General features: G+C 38.4%; 2 protein-coding genes across 2 annotated transcripts; both read right to left on the reverse strand.

Moving 5' to 3' along the window:
• Positions 1-8362: 8362 nt before the first annotated feature.
• cnga1a (cyclic nucleotide gated channel subunit alpha 1a) lies at positions 8363-11478 on the reverse strand. The gene is made up of 7 exons (XM_029501132.1): positions 11384-11478; positions 11190-11252; positions 10906-10983; positions 10713-10817; positions 10384-10490; positions 9332-9942; positions 8363-9229 (listed from the first exon to the last, which is right to left on the reverse strand). The coding sequence occupies exons 1-7, from the start codon at positions 11476-11478 to the stop codon at positions 8363-8365; spliced, it is 1926 nt and encodes a 641-aa protein (XP_029356992.1).
• Positions 11479-13926: 2448 nt separating this feature from the next.
• enam (enamelin) lies at positions 13927-16758 on the reverse strand. The gene is made up of 5 exons (XM_029510555.1): positions 16688-16758; positions 16495-16559; positions 16314-16337; positions 15682-15753; positions 13927-14501 (listed from the first exon to the last, which is right to left on the reverse strand). The coding sequence occupies exons 2-5, from the start codon at positions 16549-16551 to the stop codon at positions 14103-14105; spliced, it is 552 nt and encodes a 183-aa protein (XP_029366415.1). The 5' UTR covers positions 16552-16559; positions 16688-16758; the 3' UTR covers positions 13927-14102.
• Positions 16759-18822: the final 2064 nt, after the last annotated feature.

Below are 18822 nucleotides of genomic sequence, written 5' to 3' on the forward strand. Positions count from 1 at the left end.
TTGGTTGTTTTTCAGCGACTCTCTACTCTCGTTACTGCTGCCTAAAGCCCGGGTGAACCGTCGTGTGAGGCGCCATGACGCGCAGGTTCAACGCATCGCCAGCCTTAAAAAAGCACACTTCCCCTCCAAAGGTCCCCGCAGTGTGTTCTCCGACAGTTCCGCGCTAGTTCGGCATGATGCAACACAACTAAAAGATAGTGAAGCAGTCCATATAACAAGTAAAGTGTCCTCCTGTCAGTGCCTGTTGAATGTGAACGCACAGCCTCTCCTCCTCGTCCTCCAGCAGGCAGGACGCACTCAGTGACGCACGAGTGGCACAGGGTGAAAGAGATGGATTGATACTTGTAGGAGTTGTTTTTAAACTTCATGAATAACACATGGTGTTTGCACCCGCTCCTACACCGTGTAGCCTTCCCTTCCTTCTGATGATCATGTACTAATTCAAATGAGTCACAAGCGCAATATAAGAAATGTTACATTTATATTGCAGGAACCAGTGTGCTCAGAAGCTGAGCTCTCAAAAGATTTGAAACCCTTATTAAGTTCCTAAATCATCCTCTGCTGTAGCAGGGAGAACAGTATAGTGATAGGAGGACTGTGACTCTGTGGCTCTCCCCTTTTCCATCAGACCAGCATTCACAACTACCAGGCTTAAGTCGCCTCCAGACAATCAACTGTTTTCATCTTATAAAACCTCCTTCATCTGCTTAGACAGCCCTCTGTGATGTGGTAGCCTCAACACTGGTTACATTTACATGTCATCCATGGCTGATCAAATCCCGGCAATCTATTATAGCTCTCCAACATAGTCAGCCAGACTGACTGTATTCATTGAAACAGTCCAGTTATAACACAGAATGGCTCCACTTCAGATTTTCCTCAAATCCAGCATTTTAACTTTGTTTGATATCAGTTCCACCTGAGCTGCAATCAATGTTGACACCACAGAATATTTGAATATGAGATGCTAGTTGTAAGCCATTGTCGCTGGATTACACAAAGCTACACTGCAGCATGTCATTGGCAGACGCATTTCCTCAACACAACTGTGTCGTTTCTGTGTTTATGTGTATGTTTTCACAATAGGAGAAAAATGGCTCTATTTCTGCTCAGTAACTTCATCAAAAGTTTCGAAACAGATGAAAAACCAAACAAATTCAATAAATTCAGGTTATTGATATGAGATTGAACATTTTGTCTGAAGATACCTTTGAGTAATGGTTCAGGAATAAAAAAGTTTCCCTTAAAAAAAGTCACCATATCATGACAAGATGTTATTGATAAGAGTGAAGAAAAGATTAACTTTATGTGTTAGGCCAAGCCCACTTTAATCAAACGAGTTATTTGTTCTGCTCTGCCATCCTGCATGTTCATTCTGATTGAAATTCATATTAGAAACTGACAAGTTTTGTCCCCCAGGTCCCTTTGGCTCAGGGTACGTAAACGCTGCCAAAAATGTGATAATGGAGACTCATGATGCACTTTGTGTGCGGTATGAAAACGGTTCATACATATTCATTGATTCAGATGATATGAATTCATGGATACTGTCACTGTGTCACAGGATATGCCGTTTTTCTTCTGCGAACTGTGGAGGAAACATTTTTTGAATATTTCAAATACAGCAAGCATTTCTTCAAAGAGTCTGTTCCATCATTTAAAAGAGAAAAAACATACTTTTTCCGTTAAGCTCACCACTTACAGCGGGCATGGGCATGATTTGTTTGGCTTCTCCATTGGTCCTAGATCAATAATAAAAACCAAGGGAGGTTCCAGTGATTAAAGAACTGTGGAAATCCTGCCATTATGTTGCAGACGACCAATGTGTAAATGAGCATACTGTACAACAATGTGTAATATATTCATGACTGAACCTGTGGGAAATGAGATTGCGTTCAGTTTGCACTAGCAGGGAAGAATATGCTGCATTTGCATACACTACTCACTGACAAATAATTTACTCTGGTTGAGAAAAATCAAAATCAAAATGAAAGACAGTATTCTCATGAAGTCAAATTTTCATATGTAGAAATTTTGTAGTTCCTGGGTGTTCTTCCGCTCCCCTGAATAGATTGAGGAACTGTGAGGGAAACATTAAGCTCTGCTCCCCAAGGAATACAATTTTCAATGACAAGTTGGAAACTAGTCAAACTTGCGAAACTGAATCAGATTTAGATATAAAGTATACTTCTTTTTCTACTTTGTTCCTTCATTGTCCAACGTGCTGACACCAGTATTTGACTTTCACCTAAGGATGTATCAGAAATAGTTTAATGACAGAAGGAATCACAATTTTACTTTTCTGTGTTTTTTGACAGTTTAGAGACAGAGACAGGTAGAAAGCACAAGATGGGATGACATCCAATAATATGCAGTTGGCAGTTAAGTATTAAAACAACCAGTGAGAATTAATCTGGTCTCACACAGCAGCCCTGTGCAATGATACTGCAGAGCTCAAAGGAGTGCAATCTGCACATGCAAACAGCCAAAACACAAAGTCAGAGAAAATCTTCATCAACATTTACCAAAAAAAAAAAAACAAAACATGACACAACTAAAAAATATATTTATTTAATTATTTAATATACTAATATACATATATAATATAAGATTTTTTTCTATTCCGCAGAAACACTGTTCTGAGTATTTCTTGTTGTTCATGTTGTCAGTATTTGCACTGCATGCGTCACAATGATTTATATTTGTGTGTGTGTGTGTGTGTGTGTATGTATATGTTCATTACAGGGATAAATATTTCAAGATATGTCCAATTTATTTGGATATTTCCTCAGAGTCCAGTCCTGACCCTTGTCAGCTTCCACTTTCAGACCAGCTGCCTAATGAGCTGCTGTGGACTTGTCTGGCTGTGGCTTTGTCATGTGTGTGTTGCACAGCAGAGTCTTTATTGTCATTATGTAATAAAATTTTTTTGACACGTAAAGACATTTTTGGCATGTCTTTTACAGCATTTTTACATCTTTTAAAAATATCAGAGCAGCATTTACGTAGCTTCAGCTGCAGCATTGTCATCGGCTCTTTGCACAGCTGCCTCTGTGGCGTGTCAGAGCTCCAGGCTATTTTCTCTAATCAATCCAAAGTGTAACCAGGGACAACAATTTACTGTTATGGATTATTTCCTTATTATTCTCTACTTCACTCATTAACAGCATTGCATTCCTAAGGAGTATATCCTTGTCGGTAGTTTGTAAGTCAGTTTTTGTGCACAAGTTAAATATGACCAACAACAGACTTTTCCAAAATAATCAATCAAAGGTTAATAGAGTGCATTATTGTGCTGCTAAAACATTTTGATACAACTCAGGAAATTTTATCAACTTGAAGTGAGCAGCGCTAAAACATTTTTACATGTAGGTGAACACCAGAGCTTTTGTTAATTTATCATTTTACCAAAACACGGCTGAGGACAAATTGTCAAAGACAATATGACCGTTAGTCTTATCAGCACTCTGGCAGACAGACAATGAGAATAATGATAATGACATATAAAGGTATGATTTGGAGAACTTTGTTAAAAAAATGTGATTATCAATTCTAATCACAAAGGGTTTGAGATATCTCTTTTCTGAAGTCTACAAGTGCTAACATACTTTCGCACTCTGGTAACACTCTGGAAATGTGACTTTTACTGTTTCGACCTGCGAGTTCTCGGCTCAGCATGCTATTGGTGTTTTATATCAATAAAGCTACATTAAAAGGGAGACAAGAGAGAGCTTTTCATCAGTGATCATTGTTTATAAGAGGTTATTTCAATAGCATCAGCATGAGCATGTTTTATATGTAAAATCCAAATCAACTGAGACAGCCATGCTTTAACGTCGTATGATTCACTAACAGATAATATATTTTAGGAATTTACTTTTAATTATCTGTTATTTTTTACTTCTACTGATATCCACATTCCTCATTATAATATATTTTCTGTTTTAAATCCTCTATCAATATGAATAACTTATTCATTTTAATATTGAATCTTTATCGATACAATTTGTGAAACATCTAACTTGGACCTTATTTTTACAGTGAGTTTTTACTTTTAAAAAATGGTTTGTGGGACAGTGATGGATATAAGTCTTTAAATACTTTACCTGAAAAAGATTAATGTGGTCTATTTTAAGATATATTTGAATGCCAAATATAAACTGCTAATACTGTGATACTGCAAATTTTAACATAGTTCCTCTCCACACACATTTTAAACTATACAAAATAAAATGATAAAAATTAAACAAAATGGTTCTGGAAGCCCATCTCCACATTAAGATGACTGACAGGCTTTTTTATCTCACCCACCAAAGCTGACAGGCAAAACAGCAACCTATGTTAAAAGTGGAGGAAACTGCATGTTGAGGAGTGAGCAGAACTAATGACAGCAGCAGAGTGGGAAGGGAACTGTATTGATGTGCATTGTGAGATTTGTTGACAGTAACAAAGATATACTGGAAAATAATGCCTTTATGATTTAAGACATATTCTATATATAGAAGGCCCAGGTGAAAAGGGTAATACTGTGCTTCAGGTCTTTATCTTTTGTTAAAGTTCAAATTGTCACCAATTTGCTCTAGTTTTCATGATTGTTGAGCTAATACTGTTCAATAGAATGAAGCCCCCAAGCTCTGAATCCCACAGAGAGCTATTTCCATTGGGAAATCAGCTGTATAGGCAATTTCCCCAGAATGAATGGCATGCACTCCATCACTCCACCATGCCTGGTCTGTTAAAACATTTTCATTGGCTGTCACAGTAGAGTACATGACATGACTGGGGCTGTGTAGAGGACGTTAATATTAATTTGATGTCAGGTGTGCTGTATAGTTCAGGATAAAAAGAAATAACTTAAAAGATTAGGTCTGGTGATCAGGAGGAAATCTGTTGCAAATGTTGTGCCTTGGATTGTGTATAGTGTTGCGTTTTAACAAATCTCAATCTAGAATGAATGTTTTTTACTGTGGATTGACTTGAGAACAATTACTGAAGGAAGGAGTGTAACAATGGCTTAATTTATGGGGGTTTTATTAATAAAAAAAAAGGGGGAAATAAAACATGCCCATTATATACATTTGCAGCTAAAGTATAAACTAGATGAAACAGGTGAACTTGGATATGTAAATGGAATGGCATGATATAACAATGATAATTAAGTGGCTGGTGATTCTTGAGGATTTGGGCGAATGAATGAATGATTGTCGAAATGCAAAGGGGGAGTCTGGCTGAGGAAGGAGAGCTCTAAAACAAAAATTTGATTCACTGTTGTCTAATAGCCATGTCTCACACCACTCAGAACAACCCGCTGGGGAAGCAGATAAACGCCACCTTACTTTGGTAGACGACTCAACTGGCCATGAAAAGAGCAGGACATGTCCGACGAGAGCAGCCGTGTCGAGGTCCTTCGTCGTGGCCTCCCAAGCTGGACTGGTCCTCGGCTGAAGTGGCTGTTGGTCTGGCTCGTCCCTCTTCAGCGGCAGTGCTGTCTTTGGTGCAATTGGCTTGGTTATTAAGTTAATATCCAAATTATTCTTCTCTTTCCTGATGAAAACAGACTGGAGCCGTGGGCAGCACAAGCGGCCCTGGTTACCACGGCAACCCAAGAGGCTGGAGGCTGAGTGCCATGCAGCCAAACTTGTTCCGGTCTCCAGCAGCCTGGCTTCAAGTTGGGACGTGTAGCTTAGCGGCTAAATTCTGATTTCTGAGTTTCTTTTCTGTTGTGGTTGTTATTGCTTTGTTAGGTCTCCTGGGGAAGCTTTCCTCTTCAGAACTTCCCCAGAACTCTATCAAGACTCCTAAAAAAAATAATTTTGACTACTTTTATTTGCGTGGTCTGGTTGTCGTTCTGGTTGTACAGCACACTACAGTTTTCTCTGCTTGTTGTGGTTACTTCGGTGGACATGGTTTTATCTGATTCACTGTAAAACATAATTAAATGGTTATTAGGCAACCACAACATCGCAGAGCACACAAAAAAATGAACTAAGAAAAGATCATTTTCATGCATATGACTGGCTGTGGAAAATCAGAAACATGGCTATGGACAGTGTATGAAGTGTCTTTCTTCTTCTCTTTCTCAGACAATTATGAGTGGAATTCAAATACGTAGGTTATGGTGTGTTGTCAACACGCCATTGGTTCCGATGGCTCACCATCAGGTGATGCTGTGGCCGTGTGATTGGAGTAGTTCATTCTTTGGTGTCAGTCCTATCTCTGCCAAATCTGCTTGCAGAAAAACGGTTCGAACAGCTACAAAGTCCTAATTTTTCAGAGAAGTCGGTTTGGCCTCTTTGCAGTCTCTTACTTGATCAAAGTATCATATTTCTTATTGTATCAACCCTTGTGTCCTAAGTATGGATGCATTCCAGAGCGGCAATTTGCGTTCACTGCCTGATAAGGTTATCAGGCCAGCCTGAGTGGAGGGTCAGAGAAGGGGTTCCTCTCTGCGGGGTGAGGCAGGTTCATGCTGATTTGTGGTGCTGACTGCAATCTATTGTCTTAGGAAAGCAGGGTCTCTAGATGCCAGGTTCAGATAAGGGTCCAGGACGGCACTTAACAGAGACCTGAGAAACCTCTGTTGGAGGTAAGAGTCTCTTAGAAGTTTGAGGGGTGTAGGGGATTGGAATATCCACCCCCCCTTTCTTCGGAACTCACAACAGAAATATAGCATACTGTACAGCATAACATTTAACCTCAACAAATGAAAATGAATTTGCAAATTAATGCAGTGGTTCATGTTAAAATACATGTTAAAACATGAGTTTCAAGCTGCATAAAACGTTAGTACATTAAAGTCCAATTAAAAAAAAAAGGAATGTACAAATTATTTTATGCTGCATTGTTTATTTCTGTTATGTGTATGGAAATATGGCTAAAGTTTCTGTTCTGTTCTGTTGTACTGTGTTTGAAAGAGAACTTAATGGTCACTTTTTGGTGGTCTGATATTTTTTATTTTTTTATTTAAGTTATATATGATCAACACATCTGTTCTACAAATGGAAAAAAAAAAACTGTCATAATTGATAAACTGCTACCATCTGCAATACAGAATTACAGACCACCTCCTGTCATTGGGTCTTGATCAATCGACACAAAGACAGTGCTTAACGTCCAGGATGTAACACACTGTCAGTGGTTCAAGTAGTTCCTCCACTAAAGCCAACATATCACCTCTGAGTCTGCCTGACTTACTCAGCTGTGCCATATCATCTGATTGGTTGCTTTGCTTCTTGCTTTATCAGCATATTGATTAATGCATTAGAGACTGAATGTGACTGTCCTGGTGCCACCATGTCCTTAGTGCCAAGTGGCTGACACAAAGATTTTGTTAGATTTTCAGCTGCACACTTTTACTAACTCCCAATGTGTCCCTTGAATGAATGTTTCATTATGATTTCTGACTCCACACCACAACCAGAAACCATTTTTCTTTGTATTTTGTTTTCAGTAATGAGAATGTTGTTGAAAATATTACCCTATAAATATAACCCTAACCCTATATATATGTGACTGCAGTTCAACAGAGAAGGCAACATTTTTAGCACAATCCCACATATACTTGGAACAACTTCAGAGATGACAATGACCGATATATGTCTGAAAATCTGATCAGTGGTAGATATATATTGCTAGTCCTCATTAGATTTTTCTATTGTTAGCGTAGCCTGTATCAATTATTATTTTTATTGAAATACTCTTTTAAATTTTTGTTGAAGGAATTTCTAAAGCACTAAAATGTATTTCCTTCCCTTCATTTCCTTTTATTATTATTCATGGTATATTATCAGCCTATTATTAATGTAAGCTATTTTGGAGAGTATGTATGTAGTGCCAGGGTTGTTCTTCTTGCTACACAAGCTGTAGAGCCAGTTTAAGGTATGTCATCGATGTACCTTTAAATCTTTGCTATTTACTATCCTCATGTGGCCAGCAGTGTTTACTGCAGGGCTTGTAAAAGGGTTTTTCAATGTGACTGTGCATATTTAGCCATGAAAAATCACTTAACTTAGGAGAACTGAAGTCAATACTTTATTTGAATTGAATTTCAATGCTGTCATTGGCAATTTGTGTCCATCAAATTACTGTCTTGAACTGTTCAAGGACTTTTATATATATTTATGTACATATATGCAACAGCAATACCTGAAAGTGAAGACAAGGTCCAGCAGGTTTTTCAGTTGGTCTCTAGGTTTTTTTTTTTTTTTTCTTTGCCATTTAAAATTTTTAATTATAGTTATATAAGAAGCAAATCCAGTAAGAAAAAAAATCTTTGTGGATTTTTTTTAATCATGGCTATATAGAAAAAATTGTTTCCCTTCCTCTGCAGTTTCATCTTTATAATTTTTTCTTCTTGAGCTTGTCATTCCTCTTCCTTTTTATCTTCATCTCTTTCATCTGCTTCCCCCTTTTCATCTTCCTTTGTCTCACCCTCCTCTTCTTTCTCCTCTTTTTTAATCTCTTCTTCATCCTCATCCTCATCTTCTACCTCTTCTCCTGTCAAACGCTCCAAATCTGTGATGCGGCATCTCAGGGCCTTGTCAGCATTCTTGTAATTTCCCAGAATTTTCTTCAGCTTGGACTGCATCAATTCCATTGTATTATACAATTTGTTCACCTTCTCCTCCAGCTCCTGTGCCTCAGGCAAGATTTTTGCTGGGTCCAACTCAATCAGACCATCTTTCATTAGGATCTGTCGGCCTTTGTCCTCTAGCATGCCTTTAGCATCAGGGTACTCTGTCAGAGACTCCATCAGGTCATCCTTGGACAGGCAGAAGAGGTCTGAATAGCCAACGCTGCGGATGTTGGCTGTCCGCCTATTCCCTGCTTTGCTGCCTTTAATATTGAGAATACTGATCTCACCAAAGTAGCTGCCACTTCCCAACACAACAAACTGTGTGACACCATCATCAGCAACAACTGCAAGTTTTCCATCTTTGATGATATACATTTCACGGCCAATGTCACCCTTTTTACAAATATAGTCTCCTGGGCTGAAGACTTGAGGCCGCAATTTGAGCACCAGTTCAATCAGCAGACCTGCCTCACAGTCTGCAAAAATACGAACCTTTTTTAGAGTCTCCATGTGGACCTGGATGGCAATTTCAGCCTTTAATTTGTCTGGGAGATACCTCAGCACCTCTCGTTCATCCTGTGCCTTGCCATTATTCCACAGATAGTCAAACCACTTAATGACCCGTTCTTCAAGTTCTTTGCTGACTTTTCGAACCTATTAATGAAGAAAAAGCAAGAACATTAAAAACACATTTAACAGATAATTGCACTAATTCTTGCTTCAATATTTCATAGTGGAAAGAGGATGGCTATTTACCTGCATGTATTGCTTGATGTTATCAATTCGTGCCTGAAATTGGGCTTGGGCAGCATTCATGTTAGAAATCATGGTGGCAATGTTTCCTACAATTGTAGCAAAGATCAAAACTCCAACTAAAAAATCAACAACATGAAAGAGAAATTCTGAGTCTAGGGCTGGTGGTGGTGTCTCGCCAATGGTGGTCAAAGTCAATGTGGACCAGTAAAGGCTGAATGCATATTTCCTCATGGGCAGCCCAAAGTCAGGTTCATCAGGATCATCCAAAGCTGGGTAAACCCAGTCATCCGCTCCAAAACCAATAGACTTCGAGAAGGAGAAATAGAAGCAGGCATTCCAGTGGATGATAATGAGGATGTACATGATCAAGTTACCAATGCGGAAGATGTTGGGGTAGTTGGTTTTGGTCTCCGTCTTTGTGAAAAATTCCATCATACGGCCAATTCTTAGCAGCTTATTGAGGCGGATCTCTGGGTAGTCCAGGCCAAGGACGAAATAGAAGACATCAGTGGGCAGCATTGATAGGACATCGAGACGAAACTGGAAGGTGCTGACATAGCGGTCCCGTAGCAGCTTTTCATCTTTCACAACCAGACCTTGCTCAAGGTAACCTGTTTTATAAAAAAAAGATAAAAATGTATTGGCACATTATTCGATTGAAACTTAGACTTGTACAACAAAGAAGCAAATCAAAACAGGTGAGTAATTTCACCACTGTAACAGCGTATTTTCAGTTACAGCACTGGTTCACATTTTTTAAAGGCTATTGTTGACATTATGTACACTGAAGCAGTTTTATCTGCTGTCATGGCTGTAAATGGCTTCAATTAGTTTTAAGCAATGCAAGAGAACAGTCCTTGCAACTTCTATTTTTGCACAGAGGTGAATTTTGTCTCTCCATCAATTATGTTATGTAGAGACAATCTTTTCCTGCACAAATACATCAGTCAGAAATTTCATCAATGTACTTGAAAACCTACAAATACAAATTCACATTTTTAAAAATTTTAAAAATCTATCTGTACTTTGAAAGGCTTAGCATAAGTTTTTACCTGTTCTGGTTCTGACAAGCATATCAGCTAGATAGATGACATCTGAGGTGTAGTCCAAAATCATCCAGTAAATGAGGTAGGTATGCTGCAGCTCCTCAAAGCAAGCCCTGTTTACGCATGAAGTTGGCCATCAGCATTGTGTTTCATAGATGAGCAATGTTTAGCACCTTCTCCACCTCCTGCGCTGCTGCTGTAACCAATCTCACAAGGCTCATCTCACACCAACTGCTCTATTCATCGTTGGAGTGTATTCAAATAAAATCGAGAAAATTTACAAAGAGCATTTAAGCAAATTGTGAAGTTGAACAAAAAACATTTTCACACGTCACCTGGCTATGATCATGGTCCAATTGTACATAACAGGTAGTGTGATGATGAACAGCCAGTTGTAATACAAATTCCCAGCAGGATTAATCACAAAAACCTCTTTAGGCCTATGAAAGGAGTGAAAAGCAGCACAAGGTTAATACTTGAAAAGCATATACTACTTGAAAACCTGGCTTTAGGAAGTTGTGTACTTACTTATCTTTGTCCTTTTCCTTCTCTTTCTCCTTTTGTTTCTCTTTTTCTTTCTCTTTTTCCTTTTCTGTCTTCTCTTTCCTATAATGTGAATAAGAGTTTAAAAAAAAGTGCTGTAAAATGTCTTTTGTAGCAATATAAAGCCGTTACTCTTTGTCTCTCCTTTCTTTTTGTTTCTATAAAAGGATTAATTAACACATTTAATGAGCTTTGCTGAAGAAACTTAAGATTCAGAGAATTTGTTCTTTGAAAGCTTCTCATTTTTTTGTCATCATAATTGTACTTACTCCTCATTGTTGTTACTGTTATTCATATTGAGTAGGCGATGAGGATTTGGTTGAGGTGCATGTCTAGAAAAAACATAGAAGGTTACAGAGAAAGTTAATTAACTGGCAAGTCTTACTTAGTTATTTCTCATTAATGTCCTGGAAGCCTTCACTTCAAATTAGCAAAAAAAAACTTTCTTTAAAGGTTTGCTCACAGGTCAACCCCGCTATCCTCATCACTGTCGGCGGCAATTTGCTGTTCAATGTGAAGTGGCACAGTGAGGCAGGGACGATTGGCTGAAGAAGTCATGGCAACAGATCTGCAGTTTAGCTTTTAAAAACAAAGTTACATGTAAGACATAGCTTTGGACATAATTTAAAGTCAAATACATACAGAGGTGGTCCTTTGCACAGTAGAAATCTGCAATATTTTCAATGTTTTTGTTTTCTCACTAAAAACAATCTCACTACTCCTTAATATAGTTACAGTTTTTCACCATTGTTTTAAATAAAACACACAAAATGATAGCAACCACGTTCCTCATTAGGTGTTCTCAGGCTGAATGCAATTTTACAGTTTGCATCAGGTAGACTTGTAGACTTGTTTGGGCAGAAATTTTAAACAATGCAAAAATTTTGTTACTACTTACTTTTCCCCGTATTAATAAAATGTAAAGTCCATCTGCCTTTTATCCACGTGTTTTTAAAGGTCTGGAAAATGGCCACTTACAGCATCAGTAAGTGGTGTCGTATTGATTATCGGATGCCAATTAAAAACATATCAAAATGTTGCTAGACATCTGTAAGCATTGAAGTCTAACTAGCTGTGACCTAGAGTGTCAATGACCCTGATTAGGATTTGTGGATTACATTTGGCTGAGGAGAGCAGAGGCAGTCTCTTATTCTCATTATTTGGCCACTGCAGTGGGAGATGAAGAACAATCAGTGAGGGTTGGACAGCCCCACCAATCAAATTGTCAGTGAGGGTCCAACACTTGGGAAACCATTTTGTGGTGACAGTTCTGTTTTTATTATATATCAGTAGCAAGCTGTAATTCTCCTGCCCAATCACAGCAGTGTGGAGGATTTAGTCCGCTTGTAGACACGCAAGCCCCTGCGCACTCAGCACTTTCAGCCATATCCAGCTCTGATCCTATTACATCGTGCCAGGTATTACAGATTTCAGATCAGGAGGATCCAGTTCATTTCAGATGAATAAGAATCACGAGTGTGGGAGAAAATCTGACCCTCTGTCAGTGTAGAGTATCATGTCCTCCCAGTGAGGGATGCTGCTCCCTGGGGTGTGATCGTACCTTGTGTTTCTGTGGCTCTCCCTGTTGGCCGATTTGATACTTACAGTTTTGTGGCATTAAATTTCACAGTTCATACTTGAAGTCCATCTCAATGCATTACCATATATATTTAAAAGGGTATTTATTTTATGCAATTGTAATTGACATGAACCATAAAAAGTTATTAAACCTACGTGTGTTATTTGGAGGTATAATCTCATACCTGCTGTGTCAGCGCACACTTTCAGCCTCTTCTGACTGAGACCGTCATCCTGAAAAGCCAGCCAAAGAAAGAAAATGCTCTATAAAATACTAGACTGTCTCCCTGCTGCGTGGTGCAGCATTAAAGAAGTATTACACTAATTTTTGTTGACTTTGAAATCTTATAATCATGCTGTACTTTTTTTAAAAGTGTTCACTCACTTTGTTGTTTATTACGGAGGCGTAGTGCTGCCACATCAGTAAAATAAAAAAATATCACGTATAACGTAATAAGTTTATTGTTCTAACAATAAACCTATTTATATTGGTAAAACGTGAAATTTTTCATGTTTGAAAGAGGAAATAGAGATGGAATATGGCTGATGCTTGGGTTGCGACGTGACGGATTCTCTTGTTATTGTGCACAGTGGATGATATTGTGATCAGTATGCTTACACTACGAAGGTTTTTAAAAAGCATGAGACTGTACAGAAGGAAGAATGGGTCCGACAAAGTATCTTGTGCCAACAATAAATATTTTGATATTTGATATTCAGATTTTTTTTTTTTTTTTCTTTTACTGACGTGGCAGCACTACACTTCCGTTGGAAAGATGAAGTTTGATTTCTTCCATTTGGTTGTTAAACGCATACATTCAATAATGAGTGATGACACAGTTTATCTAGATGTTGTTTTTCAATATAAATATATTTAAAAAGATGCACTCTTAAAGAAGCACAAGTTAAATTTAAAAATCTGTTTTAAAATATGAATTGAGATTCAAAGTGACAAATAATTTTTGTTGAAGATGGAGATTCTGCTATGAATCAAAACACTTACAGGTTCAGTGGCTTCCCGTATTAAAAAAAAAAAACAAAAAACTGATAATTTATTCCTTAAAGAACATTTTAACACAGAAGGGGCAAGGGGCGGGGTCCAGGTCAGGTCGCCAGTCCATCACAGGGCCAACACACAGAGACAAACAACCACTCACACTCGCATTCACACCTACAGTCAATTTAGAATCACCAGTTAACCTAGACATGCATGTCTTTGGACAGTGGGAGGAACCCATAGAATCTGGAGAAAACTCACACAGACATGGGGAGAACATGCAAACCCCTTACAGAAAGGATGCAGGCCAGGAACTGAACCCATGACCTTCTTATTGTGGGGCAATAGCACTAACCACTACGCCACCGTACGTTTTCATGTAAGACAAATAATCACAAGAAAAGCTTTATTTGCCAAAACAAGTTTTGACTTTTTTTTCTTTATTTTATTTTATTTTATTTTTTTTACAAAGCACATTACACATTGCTTCACATTTTGCATGTTTTCCCCGGTTTCTTTTCAACATGCCTGAGATTTTTCATACTTTTTGGTTTACCTAAAGCAGCTATCTAAAAAACGAGCCCTGAGGCTGCTAAGCAGAAAATAATTACACTGCACTGGCATAACCAGCAGGGGCATTGGCTGCAGCAGGAGTGGCCACATCAACTGCTGCCTTGGGGGTTGTTTCGGCAATGTCACCGGTAGCTACATCCACAGGAGGCACATCAGCAGCAGCAGGATCAACTGAATCTACAGCTGCATCAACCATAGCTGGCTCAACAGCAGCCACAGGGTCTGCTGCTGCTGCTGCTGGTTCAGCTGCTGCTGCTGGTTCTGCTGCTGCTGCTGGTTCTGCTTCTGCTGCTGGTTCAGCTGCTGCTGCTGGTTCTGCTGCTGCTGCTGGTTCAGCTGCCTCTGCTGGTTCTGCTGCTGCTGGTTGAGCCTCAGTGTCCTCCACTTCATCAGAGTTCAAGGCAGTACCCGAAGCTGTAGCAGGTTTCCCTTCCTGTGCATTGGTAATGAAGGAATAGACTTAGAGTTGAAATTGCTACAGCCCGCTAGGTTATGTTTTTCTATTTGCTCAAAGCAAAAGTTATAGTTATTAATATTCATGGTTAAAGTACTCAATGGTGCAGCCTTTTCTGGCTCCAGAGAAGCTTTGGTGAAATTGAGAGAATTATTATTGGTGCATAACTGAAGAGCCTCTTTTGGGATGTCTCAGTTTTCACTAATCCTCATTTTACCTTCTGTGGTTGCACATCACAGCTATTTAGAACATTGTAGGTTTCTGGTGGTTTTTTTTGTTTTTTGTTTTTTTTTTTAGTTTTTCAAATTCAGATAATGAACAACTGTAATCTACTAAATTGTATTCTGGACTTTCTTGTCTTTAAATCTGCTGATTCTAAAAATAGTATGTATCTTTCAGTTTGGTTGCTTATGCTTGGTAATGCATGTCAAGGGGAGGCACTGTGCTCATTTTATTTCCTGGCATATGTTCCTCAAAGGAAACGTAACATTGTCTTCACATTTGACATCACCAAAAGAAAAACTGTAAGATGGTGCAGCCTTTCCGGGCTACAGAGAAGCTTTGATGAAATTGAGAGAATTACTTAAATTAAATTGCTGAGCTTATTTGTGGTGATGAGACATGAACAGAAACAGAAAGCCTGTGTAAAACCCAGTGACATGCAGCTTAATAGACATGGCCATAAAAATGTACACGGCAAGGAGAGTGTGATGAAAAATCCCAGTGTGTGGGATCCATCATCATTGGGAGTTTGCTGGAAGGTAATGCTTAGGAACTCCTCACATCCTGTGGTCCTATACTGTAGTAGTTTTTAGGTCACTGAAGTTCTGCCTTTGTCCTGAATTTGATATGCAAAGCAGTTTTGAATTAAGCTACAGGAGAAGTTCACCTGTCTGCTCTTGTGAATATGTGAATGATACTTTGCTGCTTATCTGCTGTTTTTACAATGTCAATCACCCATTTCCCTCCCCTCGGTGTAAATTTAGTCATTATTTTTTTGTTTTGATTTGTTTTTCAGGCATATCATTATCACTTTTTTTATTTTTGTTCAACAGGAGTCACTATGATGCTATTCGTGCACAAGCAGTTGTAAATATGATACTCTACTAAATTTTATTTAAAACTGATCTGTCCTCTGAACTTGGAAATGTCTGCTCACCTCTGACTCCTCAGCTGACACATCTCCAGCAGCTGAGGAATGATCTGCTGGCTGTGCTGGTGCAGCTTCCACCTGCATATACAATACCATTAGAAATCACAGTGAATTGTCACATTAGATGTCATGGTGTTGTATGTGTGCTTAACCTTGTTACTACAGCTAGATCAGCTTAACCAAAAATATAAATAAAAATCATGAATGAGTAACGCAAAAAGTTTTTAATCTTCTCATAGTCTAACCCTAACCCTAACCCTAATAAACATTGTGAATAAACTTAGAGGAGCATCAGCAGCTGGAAGGAAGGGGTTTCCAAATAGAGCAATTGCAATCAAAAGCCAAAATGGTTCATGGTTCTTTATTAGTTATTTTTTTAACTATCATGAAACCCCACTCCCTGCTGCTGCTATAGCCTGTACATTTCCATCCATCTCAGGGCCTCATTAGCATGGGCCACAACCTGCTAAAGAATTAGCGGGCATCTCTAGACATGCTCTGCAGTTAAGCTAATTATCCTCTCTCTGTCAAATATCAATCAAACTACATTTGATAACATGACAAAAACATGGTATGAAATTCTATGGAAGACAAACACAAAACTTCACAGAAAAATGAGAAGGAAAAAGCCTGCTTACCTCATTGCTTTCGCTCTCCTGAGCCTGCAAATATACAAAGACAACTGAGCAAACATGAATGATTTTACGCAAAGTCCTAACATACAGTACAACAGTTTTATGGACAGTGCCGAGTGCCGCTTTTAAATTTTTTAAATTTAGTTCAAAAGCAAAGTAGCAGATAATATGAGAAAACACTTGCAGGGGCAGCCAAGGCAGAGACCAGAAGGCATGCTATGATGATCAACAACTTCATCATCGCTCTTCCTGGAGAAAAATCATATATGATTAATACAATTGTATTTTTATTGTTAATTTCCTTTTCAATTGCTTCAGACAGAGGAATTTAAAACAAGACATAATTTTGAAAAGAAAGATAATGAAAGATCCATCACCTCTTTCCTAGCAGAGACCGCAACTGAATATGTCTCTTCAGGGATGAAAAGTCATCTACTTCATCCCTAACATGGATGCCATTTATATACTCTCACTTTCTTTGACAGCCAATGATATCCCGTTAAATACAAAGAGCTCTGTGTTTGAAGAAATTGCCCTTCAAAAAAAGACATAACGTTTGGAGCCTGTTTATAGTTAATTACACGCTGTGAGTTGCCTAAACATACTTGCCCCTGTCTTTTTTGCCCTAAAACCAAACTTAAAAAACACACACAAGACAGGATGAAGCTGACATAAACATGTAATGATAATGACTTAGTGGCACCAGTTAGTTTGTCTTTATAGCAGGTGAGGTGAGTTAGTAATGTCATGAAAAGCATTTAAGGGTATTGAAATCCAGAAATGAAAATAAAGATCATAACAGGGAAATCACACTACAAATACCCCTAACTTGCTTTTTCCTTATTTCACGTACACCAGCATAGAAGTGCATTCACTTATTTATTTCACTTAGACAGAACTGAGACTACTTTTATTTTATGATACTCTTCACTCCATGCTATTTATTTTGTATACATATATTTTTTTCTGATTAGTCATTTTAAAGACAAAACATATGATTCACTTCAAAGATCGATCCATTAAAGGTGTGTTGCCGACATGTTTTCGCTTGTTTCCCCTTTTAAAAGGACAGCCTGGGGCCCATCATCAAATGTCAGATGCCTCTGGGTTGTTAGTTCCATCAAAGAGACTTAAGCCCACTAAACTCTCAAGTTTTCATTGAAATGCCTTCTAGACACAACATGATCTTACCTTAATATTTAAAAGGGCAGTATTATAGACAAAACTTGGCACAAAAAAAGAAATTAATTTTAAAAATCGGGCCAATATGCAAACAGTTTTCCAAACATTTACATCAAATAAACACAGAAATTAACAGTAGGTGTGTGTGATGCAGAACTGAAGAGCCTCTTTTGGGATGTCTTAGTTTTCAATGATCCTTATTTTACCTTCTGTGGTTGCACATCACAGCTATTTAGAACATTATAGGTTTCTGGTGTTTATTTTTTGTCTTTCCAAATCAGAGTGAACAACTGTAATCTGCTAAATGGTATTCTGGACGTTCTTGCCTTTAAATCTGCTGATTCTAAAGATGGTATGCACTTTTCAGTTTGGTTTCTGATGCTTGGTAATGCATGTCAAGGGGAGGCACTGTGCTCATTTTATTTGCTGGCATATGTTCCTCAAAGGAAATATGACCTTGTCTTCACATTTAACATCAACAAAAGAAAAATGTATTTGACAACAGCTCATAAATTTGCAGTAACTTGCTACAAAAACAGACTCAAGGCCAAACTATCTATCCATCTATCTATTTGTAAAGAAGCCCAGGCTTCAGTAAGTGCACTTGTGGTTGCCTCCATAACTTTACTTAAGAAGTTGAAGAACCATGTAGGGTCCTTGCCACAACTGCAACATCAACTGTAGGTTAGGGTTTTGACAAGTCAAATTATGGCTTTTCAAACCAGCTGTTGACATATCATCCACTGTGGGTGATAAAAGCTCTGAACTGATGTTAAGTTTCTGGAAAGAAAACTTCTGAAAAGGAGACAGTCGTAGCGTGAGAGGATGGCGTCTGTGTATTTGAAGTGTCTGAAGAGATAAATGTTAAGCCGTGTTATGGCAGGCCTTTGTCCCCAGGGCAGTGGAGCTCAGGAAGATCATTTCTGTTTGTGGTATTTGTTTTTCTATGGCCCATCACAGTGGTAACTGGAAGTATTATGTAGAACACTGACTGCTTCAGCAATTCTCCAAACGTACACAATATGAATAAAACAAATTATCGAACTCACTGCCAATCAGAATTTATAGCACTACAGATAAAAGCTTTGCAGACTGATTCACACCCACCAGGACCTGTAGCCTGCAAACTGCTGGTTTTTAGTTTGACCCTGACATTTCCGACAAGTAGGGTGATGTGCTGTAGCAGTGGCTGACACAGATCACACAAACAGCCTCTAGTGTGAAAATAATATTTGCTCAGTTGACCTTTTCATAATAAGACCCACTAAACAGTGTCAGTTTCAATGCAAGAGTGAACTTTAACTAATCTTCAGAGACTAAAAGATCAAGG

The sequence above is a fragment of the Echeneis naucrates genome, chromosome 1, assembly GCF_900963305.1.
Source record: "Echeneis naucrates chromosome 1, fEcheNa1.1, whole genome shotgun sequence".
Classification (NCBI taxonomy): domain Eukaryota; kingdom Metazoa; phylum Chordata; class Actinopteri; order Carangiformes; family Echeneidae; genus Echeneis; species Echeneis naucrates.

What these genes read in the sequence shown, in the direction of transcription:
- cnga1a (XM_029501132.1), bottom strand. Translation starts at nt 11,478, where the DNA reads ATGACTTCTTCAGCCAATCGTCCCTGCCTCACTGTGCCACTTCACATT. An exon ending in GAGGATAGCGGGGTTGACCT is followed by an intron (nt 11,253 to 11,383) that starts GTGAGCAAACCT and finishes TGTTTTTTCTAG; the next exon opens with ACATGCACCTCAACCAAATC. An exon ending in GCTTGTCAGAACCAGAACAG is followed by an intron (nt 9,943 to 10,383) that starts GTAAAAACTTAT and finishes TTTATAAAACAG; the next exon opens with GTTACCTTGAGCAAGGTCTG.
- enam (XM_029510555.1), bottom strand. Translation starts at nt 16,551, where the DNA reads ATGATGAAGTTGTTGATCATCATAGCATGCCTTCTGGTCTCTGCCTTG. An exon ending in TCTCTGCCTTGGCTGCCCCT is followed by an intron (nt 16,338 to 16,494) that starts GCAAGTGTTTTC and finishes GTATATTTGCAG; the next exon opens with GCTCAGGAGAGCGAAAGCAA. An exon ending in AGGAGAGCGAAAGCAATGAG is followed by an intron (nt 15,754 to 16,313) that starts GTAAGCAGGCTT and finishes TTGTATATGCAG; the next exon opens with GTGGAAGCTGCACCAGCACA.